General features: G+C 67.7%; 1 protein-coding gene across 4 annotated transcripts; it reads left to right on the top strand.

Moving 5' to 3' along the window:
• On the top strand, window positions 2,390-22,189 carry MICALL2 (MICAL like 2). Of its 4 annotated transcripts, none has more exons than XM_021085957.1 (17): window positions 2,390-2,727; window positions 10,011-10,059; window positions 12,051-12,192; window positions 13,011-13,198; window positions 13,865-13,980; window positions 14,210-14,965; window positions 16,398-16,660; window positions 17,383-17,476; window positions 18,138-18,298; window positions 18,755-18,895; window positions 19,463-19,527; window positions 19,612-19,735; window positions 20,020-20,110; window positions 20,212-20,285; window positions 20,926-21,040; window positions 21,577-21,623; window positions 21,958-22,189. In XM_021085957.1, exons 1-17 carry the CDS (start codon window positions 2,585-2,587, stop codon window positions 22,050-22,052), a joined length of 2,664 nt encoding a protein of 887 aa, XP_020941616.1. In that variant the 5' UTR covers window positions 2,390-2,584; the 3' UTR covers window positions 22,053-22,189. The 4 variants fall into 4 exon arrangements, with proteins under 4 accessions (XP_020941616.1, XP_020941618.1, XP_020941617.1 ...); XM_021085959.1 differs by having other exon boundaries at window positions 21,584-21,623; window positions 21,958-22,097; XM_021085958.1 differs by lacking the exon at window positions 2,390-2,727 and adding an exon at window positions 3,029-4,755.

Below are 23,291 nucleotides of genomic sequence, written 5' to 3'. Positions count from 1 at the left end.
CAATGCTGGCAGCCCTACCAGATCCCCAAGTCCCAACGATGGCACCCAGTCCACTCTGTTTCTCATTCGCCCAGAGGCCAACACGGATGTCCCCAGTCCGTGGTGGCCTTCTTTCTCTCTGACCTCACGAGGTCTAAGCTCCTCCATCCGCAGCCCCATCATCTTCGCGTCCAGCTGGCAGACCAGGGGAGGCAGGGGTGCAGCGGTGCACCCATCAGCCCGCTGGCCGGGACTCAGCCACACGGCCCCAGAGACCTGCCGGAAAGGCTGCCTGGAAACTTGGACCAGGCACAGAAGGGGCCAGTGTGAGGTTCTGGGGCGGGAACGGGAACAGGAACAGGAACGAGGAGGAGGGCAGGTGGGAGAGTTAAGGACTGGGGGAGGTTGGCCGGCCCATTCTGAGGCCAGCGCCTCCCCGGTGAGTACAGTGAGGGAGGGGCTAGACGTGTGGAGAAGAGGCTGCAGGTGGCATTGCAGAAGCAGAGGCTCAGCTCTAAGACTCCCGCAGAAATGCAGGCTCACACGAGCTGGTGGCCGTGGAGGTGGTGGCAGCGGTCAGCTTCCTGCTGGACGGGATGTGGGAGGCAAGGAACAGGCCCAGGCTTGTGGCCCAGCAGCTGGCAGGACCACGTGGGCCGGTTGTGGGTGGGTCTGCTCCAGGGTCTGGGAGGACCAGGAGGGGCTGTGTCAGGACCAGCAGCGGGGCAGAGGCTCCCAGGCCAGGAGGGGCAGGGCGTGCCTGGGAAGGGAGGGCGAGGCCCAGGAGCAGCAGGAGGCCTGATAAGAGGCCTGGACTTCATTCCGAGGGCTCCAGGGGCCAGTCAAGGAAGGGCTTGTCCTGGTGGCTTTCTAGAAAAATCCCTTGGCTGCAGGGGAGGGGTGGGCCGGAGAACCAGAGGGAGTGGAGGGAGCTTGCTCTGCACTGGGCTGACGGTGGCCTGGACGGAGGGGGGTAGGGGCACGCAGTGGGGAGATGTGGGCAGACTGGGGGTGTCCTGGCTTGGGGGCCCCTGCGAGGAGCAGGGCTGATGGAAGGACAGGCTGTGTGTGAGGTGCCGATGCAGACACCACCACAAATCCTGCCTCCCAAGTCACTGTCCCCACGGCGGGACCGGTGGGGGCAAGAGTGCAGCTAAACTCCTAAGAATCAGAGCTCTGGCCACCTCCCCCCTCCCTCCTTACAGCCCACCCCCCACTTCTTGGCCTTGGCCTTCCCCTCCCTCACCGGCTTTTCCAGTTCTCCTAAATGCTGCCCTGGGGGTCAGGAAAACCCGCTTGGTTTCTGGCTCTGGAACTAGCCACCAGCAGAACAGAACTGGCAGGACACTGCACTTTGTCCTCTGCCTGGGGAACCTGGGCAGGTCAGGGCGGCGGCCACAGCCAGCGATGGTCCCATGTCATGGGGGTTCCCTGGCTAGCCCCTGCTTGCCCCCTGCAGCAGGGAGCTCCCCACCACAGACCCCAGCTACAGGCTCTGCACTAGAAGACCTTTACTGCTCCTTAAAGTGGGCACAGACGCCACCCTGTCTCCCCGCCCGACCTCGGGGTGGGGGTGGGAGAAACACCTTCATTCCCAAGCACCCTTGTCTGGACAAGCCCCAGCCCAGAGGCCGGGCAGGCGGGCGGGGTCACCTCACATATCCAGTGTCAGCGTTTCTGGCTGTCCTCCACGTGCCCACAGACAGGGCTCCCCGGGAAGAATGTGGAGGGGAGCCACCCAATAACTGAGCTTCCACACAAGAGGTACTTTTCCTTAATTACCTGTCACAGATGCCCAAAGTGCAAAACTGGGAAACAGCAGGACACCAGGTTCCCCAGGAGTTTCAGGCCCCAAGAACAGTCCCTGTGCACAGGTCGCTGTCCAGGAGCCTCCTGGTGGGCACTGCCCCACCAGTACCCGCCCGCGCCCCCGCGGGCCAAGGTTCTTCCCCAGCCACCTCTTCCTTGAATCTGGGAGAGTCACGCGCCCGCCTGCCTGCAAGAGAGCCCAGATGGGAAAGTCCTTTGAAAGCCTAGAAATGCGAGGGGCGTTCCTGCCGCTCCCCGGGCGCGGATGGGGGGCGCCGTCGGGCCTGCCCGGCTCCACCTCAGGCAGCCTCCGTTGCCCCGTCCGTGAAGTGCCTTGCGGGCACGCCCCATGCGGGGGGTGGAAGTGTCGACGAGAAGGACTTGGAGCCTCTCCGGGACCCCGGGAGGGAGGCGGGCAGCGGGCGGGGCCTCGGTGGGGCGGGGCCTCGGGCGTGGTCTGCTGGGGGCGGGGCCTGTTGGAGGCCTGGGCCTTGCCCCGGGCCGGGCGGGGGCGGGGGCGGGGGCGGGGGCGGGGCCGGGCCGGGAGGAGCCAGGGCCTGGGGCGGGGCTTGCCGGGGCGGGGCGGGGCCTGGGCGGGGGCGTGGTCCTGACGGGGGCAGGGCCCGGCCGGCGGACTCCGGCCGCCCTCGGCCGGCTGCTCAGCCGCGGCACCGGCTCTGTCCTCCCTGGGCTCCTCGGCCGCAGCTCCTCGTCCGCTGCTGGCTCGAGCCGGGCCGCAGCCCCCGGGAAGCGCTGTCGGAGTCCCGGCGCTGGCCGGGCGGACGCCGCTGCCCGCATGGCGGCCATCACGGCGCTGCAGCAGTGGTGCCGACAGCAGTGCGAGGGCTACCGGGACGTGAGCATCACCAATATGACCACGTCGTTCCGCGACGGCCTGGCCTTCTGTGCCATCCTGCACCGCCACCGGCCGGACCTCATGTGAGTACCCCCCCGCTGCCTGCGCTCGCCGGCCTCCGGCGGGAAACTGAGGCCCTGCTGCTCCGGCTGGGGGCGGGGACAATGGACCGCGGTCGGAACTCCAGGCCCAGAGCCTTGGCGGGGCGCTCTGGAGCCAAGCGGAGCCCGGCCCGGTCCTGCAGGCACGCCCGCCTTGTGGCCCCCTGCAGGCTGCCCCCAGTGGCCTCCGTGTGCTCCGCCACCAAGTGGAGCTGGGCCGGAGCCGGGACGTCCGGCCGCCCCCGCCGACTTAGTCAGTCTGTGACTCAGGCCAGCGTCCTGGGCTCTGGCCACAGCCAGCCCTCCCTCCCTCCCGGTCAGTCTCCCTGGGAAAAGGCCAGCAGAATTGCCGTTCTGGGCTCTGAGAGCCCCCTGTCCTGGGACCTGCCCACCAGATCAGGGGGTGGCCGGTCACTCTGGAGGTGCTGTGTGCTACTGCTCCTCCCCCAGCCGCTCCAGCACCTTTAGGAATGCAGCCTGGGGTCACTCTGGGGGAGGGGCCAATGAGAGCCGGAAGCGTGAGACCCCTTTTCCCCCAGGTCCCACTGACCAGGCCTTCTTACCCCAGGGTGACAGGGCGTAAGATGGAAGCCTTGGGAGGTGGGGAGGATGGGGGGCTAGGTGGTCCCCCCTAGGAGGTCTTGGAGTCCAGGCTGGAGGGCCTGTGCCTCATTACCACATCGTGTCCCTACCCTGGTTCCTCTCCATCTGTTATTCACTCAGCAAACGCTCTTTGGCTGTGACTGGGACCTGGCTTGCTGGCCCCGAAGTCTGTGCCCTGAGGCCCTGGCTCCCACGCCTCAAGAGAATTCACAATGAGGAAAGCTGCAAGGGAAGGGGCCCGGGCTGGGTGGCCGGAGGCCCAGGAAGGTGTCCTCGGAAGACTCCTTCTGGAAATAGCGTGATGTGTAATCAAAAGCGTTCTCCCCGAGAAGTTACGGCTGGAGCCAGGGGCGGGTGGGGCGTGTTTGCAGGGAGGTCTCCAGGCAGCACCTTCTCCAGGCTGCCCTCCAGCCTCTTGTGTGCGTAGGAGGCATCCTTGTTCAGGACACAGCACATCGAGCGGGACCAGGGCTGGCACTGGGGACACCTCGTCTGCACCCAGACTTCCCCGAAACCCCGGGGACTGTCCCCAAGCACCGCCCTGCCCTCTGCGGGGAAACCAGTGTTAAGAAAGAGGCGGTTTCCTCCTCCCGGGGCTGGTGAAATGCCTACGAGAGCCACGTGGGGAGTTCTCGGCTCCCGCCCGGGATGTTGCCCTCGGAGCCAGGTGTCCAGGCGGGATGCCCTTCCCCAGCCAACACCCGAAGAGGAGCTTTGCCGGGGGTGCGCCAGGGTTGTGGGGCCTGGGAGACCGGCTGGCAGTGGGTGTTGGCAGGCTGAGGCCCACCTGGGTGCCTGCAGAGTCCCGGCTCGGCAGCCTGGACGGTCAGCAGAAGTGGCTGTTGGAGGGAGAGAGGGTGCAGGCTCGGGACGCTGCGCAGGTGTAGCTGGAGATTTGGGGCCTTTCCGAGCCGGGAGCTTCCATCTGTTCCCAGCTGCGCTGGGGTTACAGGCCTGTGTGCGTGTGTGCGTGCACCTGTCCCAGCATGCACAGCCTGAGGACAAGCGCATGTGGGTGTGTACACATGCAGGCACTAGCTTGTGTCCTACAGCAGCTCCTGTAACCGTTATTGAGTGCCTGCTGTGTACTCAGCACTGCATACTCTACAAGACGGCCTTGGCCCCTGCCTCTGGGAGTGACCTTTTAGGTACAGAGACAGCAAAGAGATAAATGAACCGAAGCTCAAGGTAACTCCAGAGAGTGATGAGGTGGGTCACGGAGGAAGCTGGGAGAGGAGGGCTGCCCGCCCTTGAACGTGGCAGTGAACTATCTTACTGACAGGCTGGCTGCGTTATTGGTCATCTGTGCCCCCCGCCCAACCGTCAGCACCAGAAGGTTGGGGGTGTCCGTCTGATGTGTTTGCTGCTGTGTCCCCAGAGCCTGGAACCGTGTCTGGCACGTGACAGGTGTGCAGCTGGCGGTCTGCAGTTGGGGGCGTGTGCCGGGGGCTGAGTGGCTGCGGTGGCAGGGCGGGGGCAGAGGCCATGGGACCCCGGAGGCAGAGACCAGGCACGTGGCCACAAGCCAGGGAAGGCCTGGAGCCCCAGAGGGAGCCCGGCCCTGCCTGCAAGGCCCTGCTTGGCCCTTGATGTGTGACTTCTGGTCCCGGATGGATGGAGAGGAAATAATATCCCTTAGTCTGAGCCATCCAGTTTGCAGACATTTGCCACGACAGCGGTAGAAATCTAGTAAGTTTCACATACGTGGGGGGGCCCAGAAGGGACGCCACAGATCTTGGCTGATCAAACACCGTGGGTGTGGGCTCGCGCGTGTCCGCACCCCGCTTCTGGTCCCGGCAGTGCCTCTGGGCGAGTTGGTGGCTGGGAGGGGGTCGGTCTCCCCAAGAAGCCCTGAGCCGCCCCCACGGCGAGGGCAGGAAGGGGAGGAACCGTGGAGGGCCACGCGGGGGGCCGTCCCCTCTGGGGAGTCCCCTGGGGCCAGACTTGGGTGAGACTCGCCCCCACAGCCCCCACCCTGCGAAGACCCTCTGGCAGCAGGAGAGTGGACATCCTGTCCCCCCCCCGCCGCCTCCTAGACTGGCCACCAGGAAGTCCTTCCCTTTGCCTTCTCTCATCCTGCTTCCCGCGGCACGTTTCCTCTGGGCCCCCGCGGAGGGCAGCTGCGAGGAGCCAGCGCGGAGCCCGCCGCCAGGTGGGGGCTCCGTGCCCGATGCTGATCCTCACTCTGGCTCTGCCCACTGAGGTCTGGGGGTTCACCAGTGACCTGCATCAGTCCCCCCGGGGGGACCCTGGCCGGTGTGCCCGCCCCGGTTTCCCGAGGGTGCCGCCTGCCTGCAGGTCTGTTTTCCCACGACTGCTGAGCAGTCAGGTGAGGGCAGGAACCGCCCAAAACAAACACCCCTCCTGCCTCCAGGCCCAAAGCTGCGGAGCTAGAGGGAGTGGTTCTTCCTCTTCCAGCCGCACCTGGGCACCTGTGGGCCTGAGGTTCCTGGAGAGGCGGGCAGGCAGGCAGGCGGTGCCAGCGCAGGAGTGCTTCCCAGGGCCCCAGCCGGGCTTCCTGCTCTGGGGGCGGTTAAGGCGGGAGGGTGACAGAAGGGCCCTGGGTAAGAGCTCTGGAGGGTTCGGGGCTCAGGACCCGGGGTTCTGTGCAGACTCACTGCCCCCCCTTCCCCGTGGGGCGACCTGGCCTTTCCCTCTGGCTCTGGGCCCCTATCAGGCTGCACCAGAAGCAGGCGCGGCTCCCCCTGTGCTCTTGGAGACGTACTGTGGTTGGGGGTCAGGAGACTGGCTCCCCAAGGCCCCCACCCGCAAGCTCCCTTCCTGGGCCAGAGCCGAGGGGGCTGGGCCCTGGGCCCCGGTCCCAGCCGACCTCCCTTCCTGGTCAGCAGGAAGCTGCCTGGGGACAGAGGCCTTCTGTTCTTGGCCTGAGGGCCTATTGCCACCGTCCAGCCAGACTCTCAGGAGGAGGGCAGAAAGGGGCTGCTGGCCCGCCTCCTGGGGGCAGCTTGGGGGCCCAAGGCCCAACACCCCCCGCTTTTCCTCAGGCCGGTGCAGGAGCCACAGGCTGGCCCCTCCTGGCTGGGCCCTGCTCACAGTGGGGGTCAGGGTTTGTGCCATCCCGGGGGAGGCCTGCAGCCTGCAGCCAGGTGACAAGGAGGCCCCGATCCAGCTCTGCCCCCACGGGGACCTCTTCTCCAGGCCCCGCCTGGGACGCCCCCGCACGTGCACTCTGCCTGACACCCCCGGGCCTCTGCTGGGGTGCCTGCCTTGCCTCTGTGCCTGAAGCCCCCTCCGCTTCTGCCCTGTGGCCTCCCCCTGGACTTCCCGTTCCTTCCTCCCGCTGATCTGAGCCTCGCTGCGTCTGTCGTGCTCCCTCTCTGCTCCCCTTCCTGGTGGGATTGACTTGGGTGTCCTGGGGGTTCCTGGGTAAGAGGCCCTGCATCTGGCAGCCCCCTGGCCCCGCTCCCACCCCCCACGCAGCTGCCCTCTGTTCCGAGAAATAAACAGTGTGAGGCCGGCTCTCCGGGAATCTGGAAGGGGTGCACGTTTCCAGGAACCCCTGGGGCGTCGGGGGAGGAGGAGGCCAGCAGCCAGGAGAAGCCACGCTCATCTCGGTCTCTCGGCCAAGCCCGGCCCGGCCAGGGCAGGACACACGCCGGCTGGCACTGGCCATGCAAACCCACGCATTCACTCATTCGGCCTGTGTGGACCGGGAAAACAGGCGCCACAGGGGTCCCCGCACTTGGCGAGCGCCGATGCGTTAACCACGGCAGCGTTTACAGAGCACCAGCTGTGTGCCTGGCCCTGGCAGTGCCCGGGAGGCATCCCCAGACGTCCCCGATTTGAAATTCCGGGAGTTTGCCTAGAAAGGGATCGACCTGGGGAGGGTGCCCTGCGTCCCTCGGCTGAGTGGGGCGAAGCTGGTGCAGTTTGGTCCAGTTTGGTCCAGCAAGGCGTTAAACGCAAGCCGGCCGCCTGCCTGAGGCTCAGCCCAAGGCATCAGCCTGCGAGCCCTGCCAAACAAGGTCCTGCTGACGGGCACGGCGGGGACCACAGGGAGCCACTGTCCCCCGGCCCGTCCAGCCAGGGTCCAGGCAGTGGATCCCAGGTCGATTCCTTTCTAGGCAAGCGCCTACAATTTCAAATCGGGTACGTCTAGGTCCTGCCGACGGCGGGGACCACAGGGAGCTGCTGTCCCCCGGCCCGTCCAGCCTTGGCCCTGAGCTGGCAGAAGCGGTCTCCCCGCCCCCCAACCCCCTCCGTTCCGGCACGTTGCCTTCCTGCTGTGCATCTCGCTTCCAGATGCTGTTTCCAAGGGCATCCGTCATTTGGATCAGGGCCCCCACTGACTCTTGGTAACTTGCTTCTCTCCGAAAGGTCCCTTTCTGAGGCCCGGGGGCCTGGGCTCCGGCACGTAGCTTCTGGGGAGGATTGGCCCGTCCCGGCGGGGGGCCGCCTGCTGGCGGAAAGCGGGTCCTACTGGGCTTCCTGAGAGGGCCGGGTGGGTGTCTCCTTGGCGCTCCCTGAAAGGATTTGGGAGGCCGCCCCGACCCTGCCGTGTCCCCAGCCCGCGGGCTTCAGAGCTGTGCTGTGCAGCTCCAGGGACCGAGGTGCTGCCTGCTGAGCCTCCTGCCGTGGGGACCCGGGGACGTGGGGTCATGGGGACGTGCGCTCAGCCTCAGGAGCGTGGCTGAGGCCGGGGGCCGCGGTGCTGGGAGGGAGCACGGTTTGGGAGGGGCTGGTGGCCGTGGGCCTGGCAGGGCGGCCCGGCCGAGCCGTGGGGCCAGAGGGCCGGGCAGGCAGCTCGGATTGGGTGCTGGGGGCGGGGTCCTTGCCCCCGACTGGAAAGGCAGCTCTGCAGCCTCCGGCCCGCGCACCACTGACCCTGCTCAGGGGCGGGCCCCGCTGTCCTGCGTGCCCCCCCGATCTACCCTGAGCCCTGGGTCTGCAGGGAGAGCGGGCCTGTGGGCAGCTGGCAGGCCAGAGCCGCTGCGGCCCTGCGGGTGGACCGAGGCCAGTGCAGGGGGCAGAGGGCTTCCTTCTCTCGCTTGTTTGGAGACAAAACAGACCTTGTTATCCTGCCCTCCAGCACCGGGCATCTTGCTGAGGACACGGCCGATGCGGTCAGTGACCCGGGGCAGGTCTGGAGAAGAGATTGAGCTTTCAAAGGGAAGGCGGGGGGAGGGGAGGGCGGCCCAGACGCCGAGGATGGAGGGGCCAGCACGGCGGAGAGGCCCCTAGGCGAGGATGGAGCCCGGCCGCTCCGCGTGCCTGTGGACATCGGTGGGCGTAGGCTGCTCTGGTCACTCGTCCCCTGGGGTCAGGTCTGCCTGCTTCCTGTCCCGGGCACAAAGCACCCTCTGTTCTCCTGGGGTGGTCTCAGCATCTGGAACACGTTACCTGCGAGGTGGTCCAGGCGGAAATGCGAGGTTTCCAGGAGCGCTCAGCAGGTTGATGAAAGGCTGCTGGAGGCCGACGGGGCCCCCGAGAAGGGAGGTGGCCCAGGGCCGGCCGCTGCCTCATGCCTCAGTTTCCTCGTCTGCGTAATTGGCCTCCCTGGGCTGTCCCCGGGTCAGGGCTGGGAGCCAGGCCACCCCACTGGCCACAGGGTCTTGGCTCCCTGCTCTGGTTGAGACCTGCCTGGCCTTGAGCCGGCGCCCTCAGATTCACCGTGTGAAGCTTGGGTCACCAGCTTAGACGGGGACACTGCGCTGAGGCCCCGAGAGGTGAGAGGGCGCGCCCGGGTCAGACAGCGGGGCCTGGGTGGGTGAGTGGGGATGCGGCTGGCAGCCGAGCTCGCTCCTGTGCCACGAGGCTTCTGGAACCACGCGTCTCACCCCAAGTGGCAAAGCATGAGGACAGACAGACAGGCGAACCCATATTTAACTGGCCCTGGAGACGTGCGTTCGGGCCGGGCCGGGCCGCCTGCTGGGGTCCGGCTGTGTTTTCTGCTCGAGCATCCTTCTGGCTGTGATGTGTGGGTCTGGGACCCACCTGGCAAGGCCTGCCGTCCAGGCTGGGCAGAGGCCCCTGCACCCTTGGGGTCAAATGTGGGGGGAGCTGGGGTTCTAACATTCCCAGCCTTGAGGGTCTTTCCCTCGGGAGGAGGCTGGGCACCCGGTGGGCACACACACCCAGACACTGAGGCCGTGGCCTGGCTCTGGTCCAGTCCTCCAGCTGTGTGACCTCGGGCAGGTCAGGGAGCCTCTCTGTGTCTCATCTCGTCCATGAGAGGCGGGCGTTGACAGCACCTACAGGTGTGGGTCTGTATTTGTAAAGAGCTGAGAGTGGCAGTGTTCACGGGAGGCACTGGGTAAATAAAGTGACGGGAGCCGGGAGGGGGTCCAGCCTGCTTGCCCAGGGGGCAGGGGGGAGCTCCGTCCATGGGGCCTCTCACCCATGGGATGCGGGCTCCCCAGGACCCCCCCCACCCGCCGCCAGGGCCTCGGCCGGGCAAGGGATGAAGGCTGCAGCCGGAGCCTGTGTGGCCATCGCTGCCCAGGTCACCGGGGGTGCTGGCGGCATCCCTGTGCCCAGAGCCTGTGGCCTGTGTCCAGCCCTGCCCTCGTCTCGATTGCAGTGTGACCTCATTCCTCCCCAGCCTCCGTTTCCCCATCTGGACAAGGTGGATTCGGGGAGCCCTCCTGGTCCCCCCCCCCGGACGCTGAGCTGCTTTGAACACTTGTATTTTCATTTTCCAGAAACTTCAATGCTCTCAGGAAGGAAAACATTTATGAAAACAACCAATTGGTGAGTGCCCCCTTCCTGCTGTCCCAGCTGGGGTGCGCGGTCCCCAGAGTCCCAGGACCTGAGTGGGTGGGGCCTCCCCGTGCCGCTGCTGCCACCTGCAGGTGGCCACGTGGAGGCCAGGAGCTCGCCTCTGGGCTCTGCAGTCAGTCCAGGCCAGGTGACCCCTGCTCCCCAGAATGGCCCCCATCTTGTAGTGGGGCCCTCCAGGTCCCCTTTTTCTTGGCGGGGAAGGGGTGGGGAGGGCAGGGCCCTGGGTGGGTCCTGGCTTGGGTCTGCTCTCAGGCTGGCCTGGGTTCGAATCCTGCTCGGCTGTCCTGCTGTGGAACCCCTTTCTGTGCCAGCTTGTCTCCTGCTGCACAATGAGCTCTGTGACCCCTGTGGGCCGATGCCCGGAAAGGCAGCCTCCAGCCCCGGCCACCCATGTGCACTGCCCCCCGTGTCCATGCATGCCCCCAGCCCGGAGCTGGCATTCCGGCTGGCAGGTCAAATCTGCGTGCCCAGGGAGCCCCACTCGGCGCGGGCAATTTGAATTTAAATCTAACTTAATTGAGATGAAATAAAATGACATATTCAGTGCCTCAGCTGCACTGGCCACGCTTCAGACACTCACTAGCTGCACGTGGACAGCTTGGAGTAGGTCACATCCACCGTGACAGGGTCGTCGGACCGCCCTGACCCTGAGACAGGATGTGGCAGGAACAGGCAGCACAGGGAAGAGGTGGGGTGTCGGGGAGTGGTGAGCGTCTTCAGAAGGGGACAGGGCCAGCCTTGCTGGCTAAAGACAAAGGTGAGGGCCTGCGGGGTGAAACAGTAAGGGCCACAGCTGGGACAGAGCAGGAGATGGGAACAGAGGCAGAGAGGAGCCTGGAACAGAGCAGAAGGAGGCTGGAACAGAGTGGGGAGGAGGCTGGAACAGAGAGGAGAAGGCTGGAACAGCAGAAGGAGGCTGGAATAGAGGGGGAGGAGCCTGGAACAGAGGGGGGGAGGCTGGAACAGAGGGGAGGAGGCTGGAACAGAGCAGAAGGAGGCTGGAACAGAGGGGGAGGAGGCTGGAACAGGAGCAGGGAGGCTCGGGTGTTTTGCTGGCAGCTGCCACCACTTCCCGGGAGTCTGTGCAGAGAGTGGAGGAGGGGGTGACAAGGGGGGCAGCGGAAGGAGTCCCATCTGGATGTCCTCTGGAGTCAGAGCGATGGGAGGCCTATGTTTCTGGTGTGGAGGCAGGCACTGCTGAGGGCTGCAGGTCTGGGCACCCAGGAGCCTTATCTTGGACACACAGAGATTGCGGTGTCCCTGTCACTGCTCCATGGAGGGTGTGGCAGTTTAGGGTGAGGTTAGAGAGGTTTGGGCAAAATCGGGTGAGGCTGGCGTTAGAGGCAGGAGCCTGGCGTTAGAGGCAGGAGCCTGGCCAGGCTGGCGGGGGAGGGGAGGGGAGCGAGGAAGAGCCCAGCACGCCATGTGCAGAGTCCCCTGGCAGAGGAGGTGGCTGCTGGGGGAACCCCTCCCCTGTCCAGCGAATGTCCCTGTCTGAGCCTCCAGGTCCCCCCCCAGCTCTGGTCCCATGTCACCTGCTGGCTTGGGGAGGGCCCGTGCCATGGAGAAAGCTGCCCCCAACCGGGCACATAAGGGCCATGTTGGCCAGGGCGTCCAGGCTGACTCAGGGGTGTGGGGGCCATGGAGGGGTCTCAGCGGTGCCATGGCACTGGAGTCTGGGAACAAGTAGCTGGGGCCCCTCTGGACTGGTGCACGGCCTCAGCTGCTGCTACCAGGTACCCGCAGGTACCCTCCCCGAGCCCTGTGTCCGGGGTGTGAGTCCTGTGTACAGACGGGTAAACTGAGGCCAAGTACGCAGAGCATGAACCTTGAACCCAGACTTTTCTGGGCGTCGAGCGGGTCTGTTGCCTCGGGGCCCCTCCCAGGAGGAGCTGGTGGCCTGGCTGAGGAGGGGGGAGGGGAAGGGTCCCCCTCCTACCCTGCTGACCGCCCCCCCCCAGGCCTTCCGTGTGGCTGAGGAGCAGCTGGGCATCCCGGCTCTGCTGGATGCCGAGGACATGGTGGCGCTGAGGGTGCCCGACCGCCTGAGCATCCTGACCTACGTGTCCCAGTACTATAACTACTTCCACGGACGCTCCCCCAGTGAGTGGGCTGCCCGGCCCCGCGCCCCAGCCCCCAGCACGCGCCCCTCCCTCTGGGGTCCCTGCCCAGCCCCCAGCCCGCACCCAGTGCTGCTGGGCGTTCGCGCTGGGATGGGTCAGGCAGGCGGGGACCTCTCTGGAGCACACATGGTGCCCAGGGCTGCCGCCTCCTCTGAGGGGAGCCAGGGCCCGGTCCTGTGTGACAAGCAGGGTCCCAGCCCCAGGCCTCCTGCCGCCCCTTGGGTGCACGCACCAGCTCCCCCTGCCCCTCCCCAGGCCTGGGTTTGCCATCTGCACCCCTGGGGGTCTGTGCCCAGAGCTCTCGCCTTGGTGGGGTGGCACCCCGGGTGGGCCCCAGGCCTGGCTCCAGACGCCCGGCTTTGGTGCTGCGATCCAGCTGGCCCTGGCAGGGTGTGGCCCGGGCAGGCCGGGGGCGGGGGAGGGGGGGCAGGCCCAGGGGACTTTCTTCCAGATGCTTTATTCCAGCAGCCCAGCCCCTCCCCCAGGCTTAGAAATCCCCGGAATCGCGCTGGGCACGGGGCCAGACGCCCTTAAGAGTCCCGCTTTGTGAGGAAACAGAAAGTCCCTTTTCCCTGAGCCCAGATCTGCGCCCTCCGAGGGGAGGGAGGAGCCGGGGTTAGGCCTGGCCCCTCCTGGGAAGGGGGGCTCGCTGGGGCCGTCGCTCCCCCGCGCCCACCCCCACCCTGGGCTCCAGGTCCCGTGCTGGCAGCGGGTGCCTCCAGGGACCCCAGGCCAGGGTTGGCCCCGGATAGCTTTATTAGAACCAGGTGCCCCCTGACCGTGTGTGTCTCCCTCCAGTTGGGGGCATGGCCGGTGTGAAGAGGCCTCCATCGGACTCCAGTGAGGAACCATCTGGAAAGAAGGCCCCATCCCAGCCAGCCAGGCCCTTGCCCACCCCAGCCCGGGGGCAGCCACTGTCTCCAGTCAGCACAAACCCCACTGTCCCGCGGAAGGAGGGGGGCACAGAAGGGCCGCCACGGAAGGCTGTAAGTGCCCAGCTGCCCTTCCTCTGCTTCTTGGATTTCCCACCAGCTTCCACTGAGTGTCCCTGTGCCCAGGATGGGTGGGGTCCCAGGCACGGCCCCCGCTGCCCCTGGACTGGTGCAGCTCCTTCAGGCCGGGATAGGATGCCCATTGTACAGACCGGTAAACTGAGGCCAGGTGGAGCTCCATCCTCTAACCCAGGCCTTTCTGGGCTTCGGGCAGGGGCTTTGCCTCAGGCCGCTCCCGCCCAGGTGGGGCTGGGAGAGAGGGCAGGGTTGAGGCCTTCACTCCCAGGCCAGCCCTGCAGGGAGTAGGGTCGCCCCACAGTTCAGAGGAGGAGACGGAGGGTGGGTGGTCCCTCGGGGGTGGGCCGTGGCTCCAGGCTCCCCCCAGGGGGGCTGGGGATTGGGTCGGTTTCTGTGCCTTGGGGTGGGAACGGGAGGTGCCAGCATCCGTCCCCGGGTCCCCGGAGACCCCCAAGGTCGGCCCCCAGCCCCCTCCCCTCGGGCCAGGCTGGAGACCCTGAACTTAGAGCCCAGCCCACCTCTGCCTGAGCCTCTTCTGGGGCCTCGGCTGTCGGGTCCGTGAAATGGGACCTCGTCCGCCGGGTGGGCAGCTGTGGGCAGACGTGCTGGGGCTCAGACGCGTCAGCGGGCGCCCCTCCCCAGGGCCCGGCCTCAGCGCCCAGCTCCGTCAGCGGCACCTGCGGCATCTGCGGGCAGCACGTGCACCTGGTGCAGCGCCACCTGGCCGACGGGAGGCTGTACCATCGCAGCTGCTTCAGGTGGGCGGGGGCGGGCGGATGGGCGCGGGCGGTGTCGGGGGCGTCCGCACCCCAGACGAGGGTCTCGGGGGAGCCAGTGACTCAGCATGCCTAGCCTGGAGAAGAGGTGTTTGTTGAGTGAATCGCCAGCTGCGTGAGGGGGACGCGGGCGGGGGCCGGGCGTGCGCTCCGGGGAAGCGGGCACCAACCTGCAGAGGCTGGAGCCCGTCTGCTTGCCGCCCACCCCCAGGTGTAAACAGTGCTCCAGCACGCTGCACTCGGGGGCCTACAGAGCCACGGGAGAGCCCGGCGTCTTCGTCTGCTCCAGCCACCACCCCGAGACCGCCTCTGCCAGCCCCCACGGCCCCACGGACTCCAAGCTCCCCGGCGCCCCGAGGAAGGCCCAGGAGGCCCAGGAGGCGCACGGGCAAAGAGACGCAGGGCCAAAAGCCAGGCCACCTGCCTGGGAACCCAGGGTGGGCAATGTGACTGCCAGAGGTTTTGCTCCAGCCACAGCTGACCCTCCGGCCACCACCGCCTCCTCCCACGCCCCCATGGGGAGCCCAGCTGGGCCCAGGTTCTCGGCGGGCCTTGCGCCTGGCAAAGCCAGTACTCATGTGACCAACAGCTCTCCGACGGGGTGGTCACTGCCACCAGGCAGCTCTCGCCCGGCTACGACCCCGAGTGCCCTGGACCCTCGCCCGGCCACGCCGCAAGGCCAGGTAACCCCCAAAGTCGCCGCCCCCCAGACCAAGCTCAGTTCAAGGCCAGCATCTCCAGCCCCGGCCAAGGCTCCGGCCTCCACCTCGTCGACCTCTAGGATGCAGCAGGCCCGGGAGAGGTTCTTCCAGACGCCTGGAGCTGCCCTCGACCAGCGTCCGGCTGGCAAGGTCCCCGCTGCCACCGAGGACGCCGCTTCCAGGGACAGCAGCAAGGCGCAGGCACGGAGCTTCCTCCAGAAGGCGCTTCCAGAGCTCAGGGAGGCTGGCTCTCAGGCCCCCGGCAGGTGGGTGAGGAGGGGCACTGGCGGCACGAGCCACCCGGGCCCCAGGAGGCCGGGGCTGTCGGGGCGGCGGGGGAGGCCTTCTGGGCTCTGCCCCTGACTGTTTCCTCCGCTGGGAAGTGTGGCCGAGGGGCCGGAGTGCCAGGTGGCCAGCAGGAGGGGACGTGGCTACTGCTGTGAAGCCGGTCTGCATGCTCTCTGGGGCGCAGGGGCAGGACGCTGCCGCCCGGGGCCTGGCGCACACTCGGTTGTTCCTCGGCGAGATCGCCCATTTCACAGATGAGGAGGCAGAGGCCACAGGGGGTTTGCACCGTGGCCTGTGCGATCCAAGCGGAGGGGTGGGGGGCGCTGAGCCTTCCCCGCCCACAGCCCAGTGCCACCAGGGCTTTCTGCACGCGGGACACGGAGCGGATGTGGGGGGATGGGGTGGAGGAGGGTTCCCCGGCTCGTGTCCCGAGGCTGCAGGACAGAGCGCCGCGGCGGCTGACACAGCGACCTTTATTCCTTCTCGGTCCGGAGGCCCAAGGTCAAGTCCAGCGGGGGCAGGGCCACGCCCGCCGCGGGGCCGGCGCTCTGCATGCTCGGCGCCTCTGTCCTCACAGGCTCCTCCCTGTGCGTCTGTCCTCTCCTTTCCTCTCTTCCGAGGACACTTGGCGTGGCCACTGGGGTTAGGGCCCCTCTTGAATCCAGGGTGACCCCACCTAACTTGATCATACCTGCGAAGAGCCTGCTTCCACATCAGGGCGCGCCCCGAGCTTCAGGGGATGTGAACTTGGGGGGGCCCATGTGCCCCACGATGGTCACCCCTCCAGTGAGGAGGCTCCCCACCAGGCCGGCAGATGGCGCTGCGCCCACGGTCTCCTGCTACCCCTCATATTGGGGGTATTTCAGCTCGGAGCTGTCTCCCTGCTGCTGGACCAGCCGTGGTGCCCAGGGCCTGCCAGGGTAGGCTGAGGGCTGCTGGGGCTCTGGGGGCCCGGCCGTGCAAGGGTGGGGCCAGCCCGTCCCGGGAACCCAGCTGGAACCGGGTGAGAACTCAGGTGACTAAGGGCACCTGGAGGAGCCGCCTGGCTGGGGGAGGTGCCCGGTGCCTGCCCTGGGCCCCGCTGTCCCTGCAGCCTCGCGCATGTCACTCAGGACAGAGCTAGGCCTCCACGGCGACGCCCCAGAGGACCAGCAGGTGGAGGGAGGAGGGAGGGACAGGGGCTGCGGCCCCCTCCCCCAACACCCTGTGCATGGTGTGACTGGGGGTATTTTGATATCAGCTCACACCAGACTTGAAGGAGGCTGACATGCCAGTGCCGGAAGTGATGCCCATGGCCTGGCTCGGCCCTCAGGAGGGTGGGCATCGGGAGGAAGGGGCTTCTGTCTGGAGTCGTGGTGGGAGGGGGTGCCTGGATCCACCCATGCCTGATACCTGATCCCTCACCCACAGGCCCTCCCTGGCCCCCGCCCCTGCTCTGAATTCCCATCCCAGAACCGAAGGGTCAGGAGCAAATCCGTCAGCCAAACTGTCAAGGTTGGCATCTCCCCAGGCCCCGAACCCAGCTGCGAGGACTGAGCCACCAGCGCCTCTGAGTGTAGGCAGCACCATGCGGGCGTCGCCCCAGGCAGGCAAGAAGGTCTCGCCTGCACCCTCGGGGGCCGTCAAGGCAGGTGCTGGCTCCAGGCCGAAGCCGGAGGCCCCGCTGGCCAAGGGTAAGAGCCCCCTAACGTGGGTGGGGTGAGGGCAGGGCTGCGGGCGGCTTCTGGGGCCTGTGGGTCTGTGTCCTGGCACTCAGCTTCTCTCTGTGTGTCGTGGCCGCTGCCTGCTGGCCTGCGGGTCTGCTGTGATTTGCACAGCCCGGCTCCTGGGGTCCTTCTTGAGACTCTGTCACCCACCTGCCCACCCGGGCTGCGTTGGGCAGTTGCCCCGTGGCTCAGCCCCTGAGGGGCTGTGCAGCCACCATCCCTGCATGTCTGTCACTATTGCCCCATCCTGAGGACGGTGCCCTTGGGCTGGACAGACCCCAATGCTCCCTGGAGCTGGCCCCCCGAGCCCCTGCCTGCACATTCTGCAGAACTGTGGGCTGGGCTTCTTCTGGGTCCCGGGAATCCGCGAGCGACTCAGCAACCACACAGAGCCGGCTTTCCTGTGGCTGAGGCCCCACCAGGAGGCCACTGTGTCCTGAGCACGGAGGCGAGGTCTCCCCGCACACGCAGGGCTCAGTTGGCCATGCCCTGGCCTGTTTGGCAGCAGGGGAGGCTGAGGCCCAGGGAGGGGCAGTGGTTCCCCCGGCACACACAGCACAGGGTGGAGTCCTGTCCCCAGGTCAGCCCATGCCCCTCCCAGGAGCCTGGCTGGCCGAGGGTCGCCTGAGGGAAAGGGATGGGGACGCGCCGCCCTGCCCAGCAGACCCCCCTGCCCCCTCCACCCCCAGGCCCGGCGGCCGGTCCCCAGGAGGGCCAGGAGGACGGGCCGGCAGGATGGAGGGCCCGCCTGAAGCCCGTGGAGAAGAAAAGTCCCCCTGAGAGGTGAGGGGCGGCAGGGGCTCCTGGGGTTTGTGCTCGCGGGAGTCTGTGTCCCGGGTGAGCGCAAGGCTTGGCACACCCTTGGGCGTTGGCACATGCTTGTGGGTGGATAACGGCACCCGCACGGGCCAGCTGCCCCCACAGCAGGGTGTGTGCACGTCTGCTCGTATGGTGGAAGCACACGCCGGTGTGCACTGGCCTGGGCGTCCAGAGCCGCGTTCCCGCGTGTAACTGGGCGTGGGAGGGTCCGTCAGGGCTGCGGGGTCCTCACTGCGAACCAGGCGGGAGGCCCGGGGGACGGGAGCGCCAGGCCTGCCCCTGGAGCCGGGCTGGACCACTGGCTCGTGGGCTTGGCAGTGGTAGGGCCAGCGCCCCCCAGAGCTCAGTTAGGACAGGGGCGGGGGTGGGCACAGCAGCCTTCCGTGGACCAGGTCAGCTCGTGGCCGTCTGGCCGTCGCGTGTACCTGCGTGTGTGTCTGCTGTGTGCACCTGTGCACGTGCCCACCTGTGGAGGTGGGCGCTCCTGTGCCCAGGGGGGTGGGAGGTCAGGAACAGAGACGGGTGGGCAGCGCTGGGCCCCACCTTCAGGCCGCGTGGTTCCCTCGGGCTGGCCTGCGGGGGGCTGCGGTGCCTGTTCCCATCTCCCCCCGCAACTTCCTTCCAGGGCCCTGGAGCTGAAGGAGCCTCAGGTTCGTGGAGAGCCGAGGGTGGGCAGTACACCCGGAAAGGCCTCCGGGAGCTCCGAGGGGGGTATCCGCGTCACCCTGACCCCCGTGCCGGCAGACAGGACACCAGGCCCGGCCGGCCCCGGGGCCAGCCTCTCAGGTAACGCTGAGCAGAAGCCCCAGCCCTTCCCCCACTGGGCAGCCTGTTCTGGGTGATCCCCGCACCTGCTCAGCCAGAGGAGCCGATGGCCCCGGGTGGGCGTGTGTGTCATGCACGTGAGCACATGCGTGTGCACCTGCATGAGTGCGCGTGTCTGCTCCCAGCACTGTGTCCCCTGGATCTGGGCCCAGCCTCCATGTCACTTCCCGGGTGACCCTGAACAGGGCACCAGCCCACTGAGCTTGTTTTCCAAGCTGTGGAGGCTCAGCCCCCCCCCCCGCCACCCCCCCCCACCTCCCGTGGACACGACCAGTTGGGCAGGATGAGGGCACAGGGCTGTGAGGTCCCCCGTGTTGGCACTCCTCTGAGGGGGCCTGGCTGTGGGAGGCGGTAAGGGGCATGGGGGGGCACAGGGCCTGCTGGCCTGACACGTGGCTCTGCCCCTGCCCTGGGCAGCCGCCTCCCCGTCCCCGTCCCCCGCCCGCCGCAGGAAGCTGGCTGTCCCTGCCAGCCTGGACGTTTCTGGTAATTGGCTTCAGCCCGAGCCCTCGGGGCGGGAAGCCCCTGCCTGGAGCTGGAAGCAGGAGGACAAACCAGGTCAGCACGGGGATGGCCCCTCGTTTCTGCTTGGGGTGCAGGGAAGGAGGCTCCTCTCGGAGGACGTGCTGGCTGGGGGTTTGGAGGATGGACAGGAGCTCATGGAGCCCAGAACGGAGGGAAGGCATGTTCGGGGGGGGGGGGGCTGGCCTTGAGCCCACCCGGAGGCGCTGAGCTCCACTCGTGCGAGGTGGGCCCTGAGGCCTGGAGGCTCCAGGCCCTTCCGGGGCAGGCACAGGAGAACCGGACAGGGCCCCGTCCTCTTCGCGCCCGAGCCACAGACATTGGCAGTGACAGAGCGCTTGCTCCTGGAGCCCATGGGTCCGGGTGGCAGGAGCTGCTGTCCTGCAGGAGGGCAGGGCCCAGGGCGGGTGTGGGGACTTCCTGGGGACAGGGCCTGGATCTGAGAGCTTGGGGGACCAGTGGGGCTGCCTGGGCCTCCTGGGCTCAGCAGGGAAGCCAGGGGTGAAGGGGGCATCCGGGGGAGGTGGGGCTGGCCGGGTCAGACCCCCTGCCTGACCACATCTGGTGTCTGGTGCCTAAAGACCGGTCCTGCCTCTTCTCCAGGGAGGCCCTTGGGCCCGGCCGGGGTCCCCGCTCCGCCTGGCAAGTCAGTGACCTCCCCCGGCAGGGTGAGTAGTCCGGGTGCAGGTGGGCGAGGAGCTGGGCCCCCCGGGCCCTGCTGCCCCCGTCACCCCTCACCACCCTCCTCCCAGCTGCACCCGGACTACGTGCCGCAGGAGGAGATCCAGAGGCAGGTGCGAGACATCGAGAGGCAGCTGGACGTCCTGGAGCTCAGGGGCGTGGAGCTGGAGAAGCGCCTGCGTGCGGCCGAGGGGGGTGAGTCCCCGGCCAGCCCCCCTCCACAGGCCAGCCCCCACCATGGGCTGGTCCCCTAACCACTGGCCAGACCCCCACGGACACCACCCTGACCCCATGCCCCCCTCTGCCCCCAGGCCAGCCCCCCTCCATCCCTGGGTCAGACCTCCCCCTCCCCCTCAGTGCCCTGACCTGGCCTCAAGCCAGCTTGGCCCTGGGACCCCCTTGGCCCTGGGGCCCCGGCCAGGCCCCCCGCGTGGGTCCCCCGGTCCCTGCCCTCAGCCCCGCCTTGGTCCTCTGCACAGACGTCGCGGAGGATGCTCTCATGGTGGACTGGTTCCGGCTCATCCATGAGAAGCAGCTGCTGCTGAGGCTGGAGTCCGAGTTGATGTACAAGTGAGAAGCCCCGCCTGCACGGCCTCCTGGAAGGCGCCCCCCAGGCACGGGCTGGGGGGCCAGCGGGTGGACAAGGCCTCACACCTGCGCCACCTCGGCAGGGCCAGGGACCAGCGCCTGGAGGAGCAGCAGCAGGACCTCGAGGGGGAGCTGCGCCGGCTGATGGCCAAGCCTGGTGCGTCCACTGGCCTTCCTGCTGGGCCAGCGGGGCTGGGGGCGGGGGGCCTTGGCCCCAGAAGGTGGGCCTGGGTGCGGCCTTTCCAAGGCCCCCTTACAGCTGGTGGCCTGGGGGAGGTGCCTGTGGCGCACGCTCTGGAGCTCAGGGTGGAGTCTCGGCTCCTCCGCTTCCTGGCTGTGTGTCCTTGGCGGAGTCACTCAACCTCTCTGTGCCTGGGTTTCATCTTTGCACAGTGAGGGCAGTTCCGGCTCCCACCTCCTTCACTGCTGTGAGGGTTGAGTCCGCTGACACGTGCAGGGTGCAGGTCGTGCGTGTCTGTGGGTGTGAACTGTCGAGGCCGAGCTTGATGTACAAGCTCGGGCTGGGGGCTGGGGTCCTGGCAGCCCCTGCCTGCTCCTTGCTGTGGGAGGGGGACAGCGGTGCCCTGAGCCTGTTCCGCGTCTCTACGCCGGGCAGCTTCTGTGAGGACCGGTGCGGCGCCCGGAGGAAGGGCTCTGCTCTGGGCGTTCATCACTCTTCACTCGTTTGTTCAGCCAGCGTCACCAAGAGGGAGGCCCCAGATGGCCCAGGGCCCCCCCCCCCAGTGGAGGAGCTGAGGCGTGGGGAGGGGGACACTGTGTCCTGTCTGTGCCTGCAGAGGGTCTGAAGTCCCCCCAGGACCGGCAGCGGGAGCAGGATCTGCTGAACCAGTACGTGACCACGGTGAATGACCGCAGCGACATTGTCGACTTCCTGGATGAGGACCGGCTCAGGTGAGGGGGCCAGTGAGGGTGGGGCCAGGTGGGGGGGGGGGGGGGGGGGGGGGGGGGGGGGGGGGGGGGGGGGGGGGGGGGCAGGGGAGGGCGGAGCCCAGGGGAGGGCGGAGCCCAGGGGAGGGCGGAGCCCAGGGGAGGCCCGGGTCCCCTCCCTCTGACAGTCTCCCTCCGTGTCAGTGGGAGTAGGAGACCCTCGTTGTGCATTTGGCAAGTGGGGGCCAAGGCCAAGGGCAGGGCGCTGGGCAACCTGCCTTTGAGGCGCCCCCCTGAGGAGGCCCCTCATGCCCCCTGGCCCCTCTTGCCCCCACGTCCGTCCCTGTCCCAGGTCCTCCCAGGTCCCTCTGGTCCCCAGGTCCCTGCTGAGGGGCTGGGTCCCAAGAGGGCAGGGACCTGCCCAGAGGCGGGGGAGGGTGGTGCCAGGGTGTGGCTTGTGGGCAGGTGACAGGCCAGGTGACCCTGCTGTCAAGGGGCCCCTGGGCGGCCTGTGCACCCCCGCCTCGGGCGTGCAGCCCCTCACAGCCCGTGTGTTTCAGGGAGCAGGAGGAGGACCAGATGCTGCAGAGCATGATCCAGAAACTGGGTGACTGTGGGCAGCGCGGGCGCGGGAGGCTGGGCTGGGTGGGCTCGGGGGCCGCTGGGCCTCCCTTGGGAGTAGGTGCCGGACCCGTGGTGGCACAGGCAGCCTCACCCTAAGGGAGCGAGTCCCCTGTCACTTGAGGGATCCAAGGAGCAGCCGGTGACCATGTGGTCAGGCCGCGCCCAGTCCAGGCTCCAAGGGCAGGTGGTTCCCGCTGGGGGCGGGGTGCGGGTCGGCCCCGCTGGGGCCTGGCTTCCTTCAGGCTCTGGGTGGAAGGGACGGCCGCGGGGCGCTGGCCGCGCGGTGGGCGAGCGAAGCCCCTGTGTCTGCCCCTCAGACCTGCAGAGGAGCGGCGGGGACCAGAGGAAGAAACCCAAGTTCCGCTTGTCCAACATCTGGTCCCCGAAGAGCAGAAGCAGGACCCCCGAGTAGCTGCCTGGCGGGGCCGCAGGACTCTGTCGGAGGCGGGGTGGGGACTTGGGCGACGAGACCTGCACTGTCCTCTCCGTGGGGTCCAGGTGGCCTCAATAAAGAAACTGCCTCTCCCGTGTGGCCACGTGCACCTGGCAGCCCAGAGGTCCCGGCCATTCCTTTTCTGCGCCAGCGTGGACGTGCCCTGGCCGTGAGCGGGCCCTGACCCCCTCTGGGCCTGGCCGGGCCCCTCTGAGACAGGCACTTAGCTGCTTCCTGGCCTGGCCGTGTGGCCAGGCGGGACGCGAGGCTTACAGGAGCCGGGCCCGGGTGGGTCTGTGCAGACTGCGTTTGATGCCGGCCCCTCGTGGGGATCTGTGCCGAGATCTGCAACCTTGACCTTGAGAGAGAGGCCGTCTGGGTCCTGATGGGCCGAGTTCTCCATCCAGGGAGCGGGCCGCCCTTTCTGACTCTGGTGAGAGGGGCGACGTGGTGGCGCAGAGAAGGACTGAGGGGGCAGAGCCTCCCCCCTCAGGAGACCCGGAGAGCAACTTCCCCTCTGGCTTCAGCCTCCGCATCGTGTGAGGGCCTCTTGTGGCTGTGTCTTCCTGTGCTGCCACTTCCCGTCCAGCCACTTCAGAGCCCCCCGTGGTGGTCCCAGCAGGCCCTGGGCAGTGGCAGAGCACCAGCACTCCCCCACCTGGTGGCTGGCGGGGTCCAGGCCCCATGGGTCCCGGTAGGGACAGAGCTGGGAGACCCTGGCTCAGTGCACTGAGCTCTCGCTGCATCTCGTTGCCTTCACGGGCTGCCGGAGGGTCTCAGCTGGGATTCTTGGGACTTGAGGTCAGGATGTGACCTGGGACAGGGAGGGGGGCTGCCCCTTGCAGAGATGGACTTACAGTCATGCTTCGCTGCTTGGCTGTGTGGCCTCGGGCTAGGGCCCTGCCCTCTCTGAGCCTCTGTTGGCTGACGGTGGCATGTTGCCAGGGAGGCTTAATGGGGTCACGTGGTTGTGTCTGGTGCAGCAGTGATGGTGGAGGAGCGCAGAGACCTCCTACCTGGCCTCCCAGCGCAGGGAGACCCCGCACCCCCAGCAGCGGGAGGGAGACGGGCTGCCCCCGGTGCTCAGTGGGGCCTGGACTGCAGGAACTTGGCTGGGTGGAGCAGCTTGGCTTCCTCCCTTGGGTGCTGGGCGCCAGGGTGGTTCTGAGCAGAGGCCCTGGGTGGGATCTGCGTGTTAGGAGGAGGGCTATGGAGGGT

Source organism: Sus scrofa, chromosome 3 (genome assembly GCF_000003025.6).
Source record: "Sus scrofa isolate TJ Tabasco breed Duroc chromosome 3, Sscrofa11.1, whole genome shotgun sequence".
In the NCBI taxonomy this organism is placed as follows: Eukaryota; Metazoa; Chordata; class Mammalia; order Artiodactyla; family Suidae; genus Sus; species Sus scrofa.
Note: the sequence above shows the minus strand (reverse complement) of the source record. Positions and strands in the feature narration are given on the sequence as shown.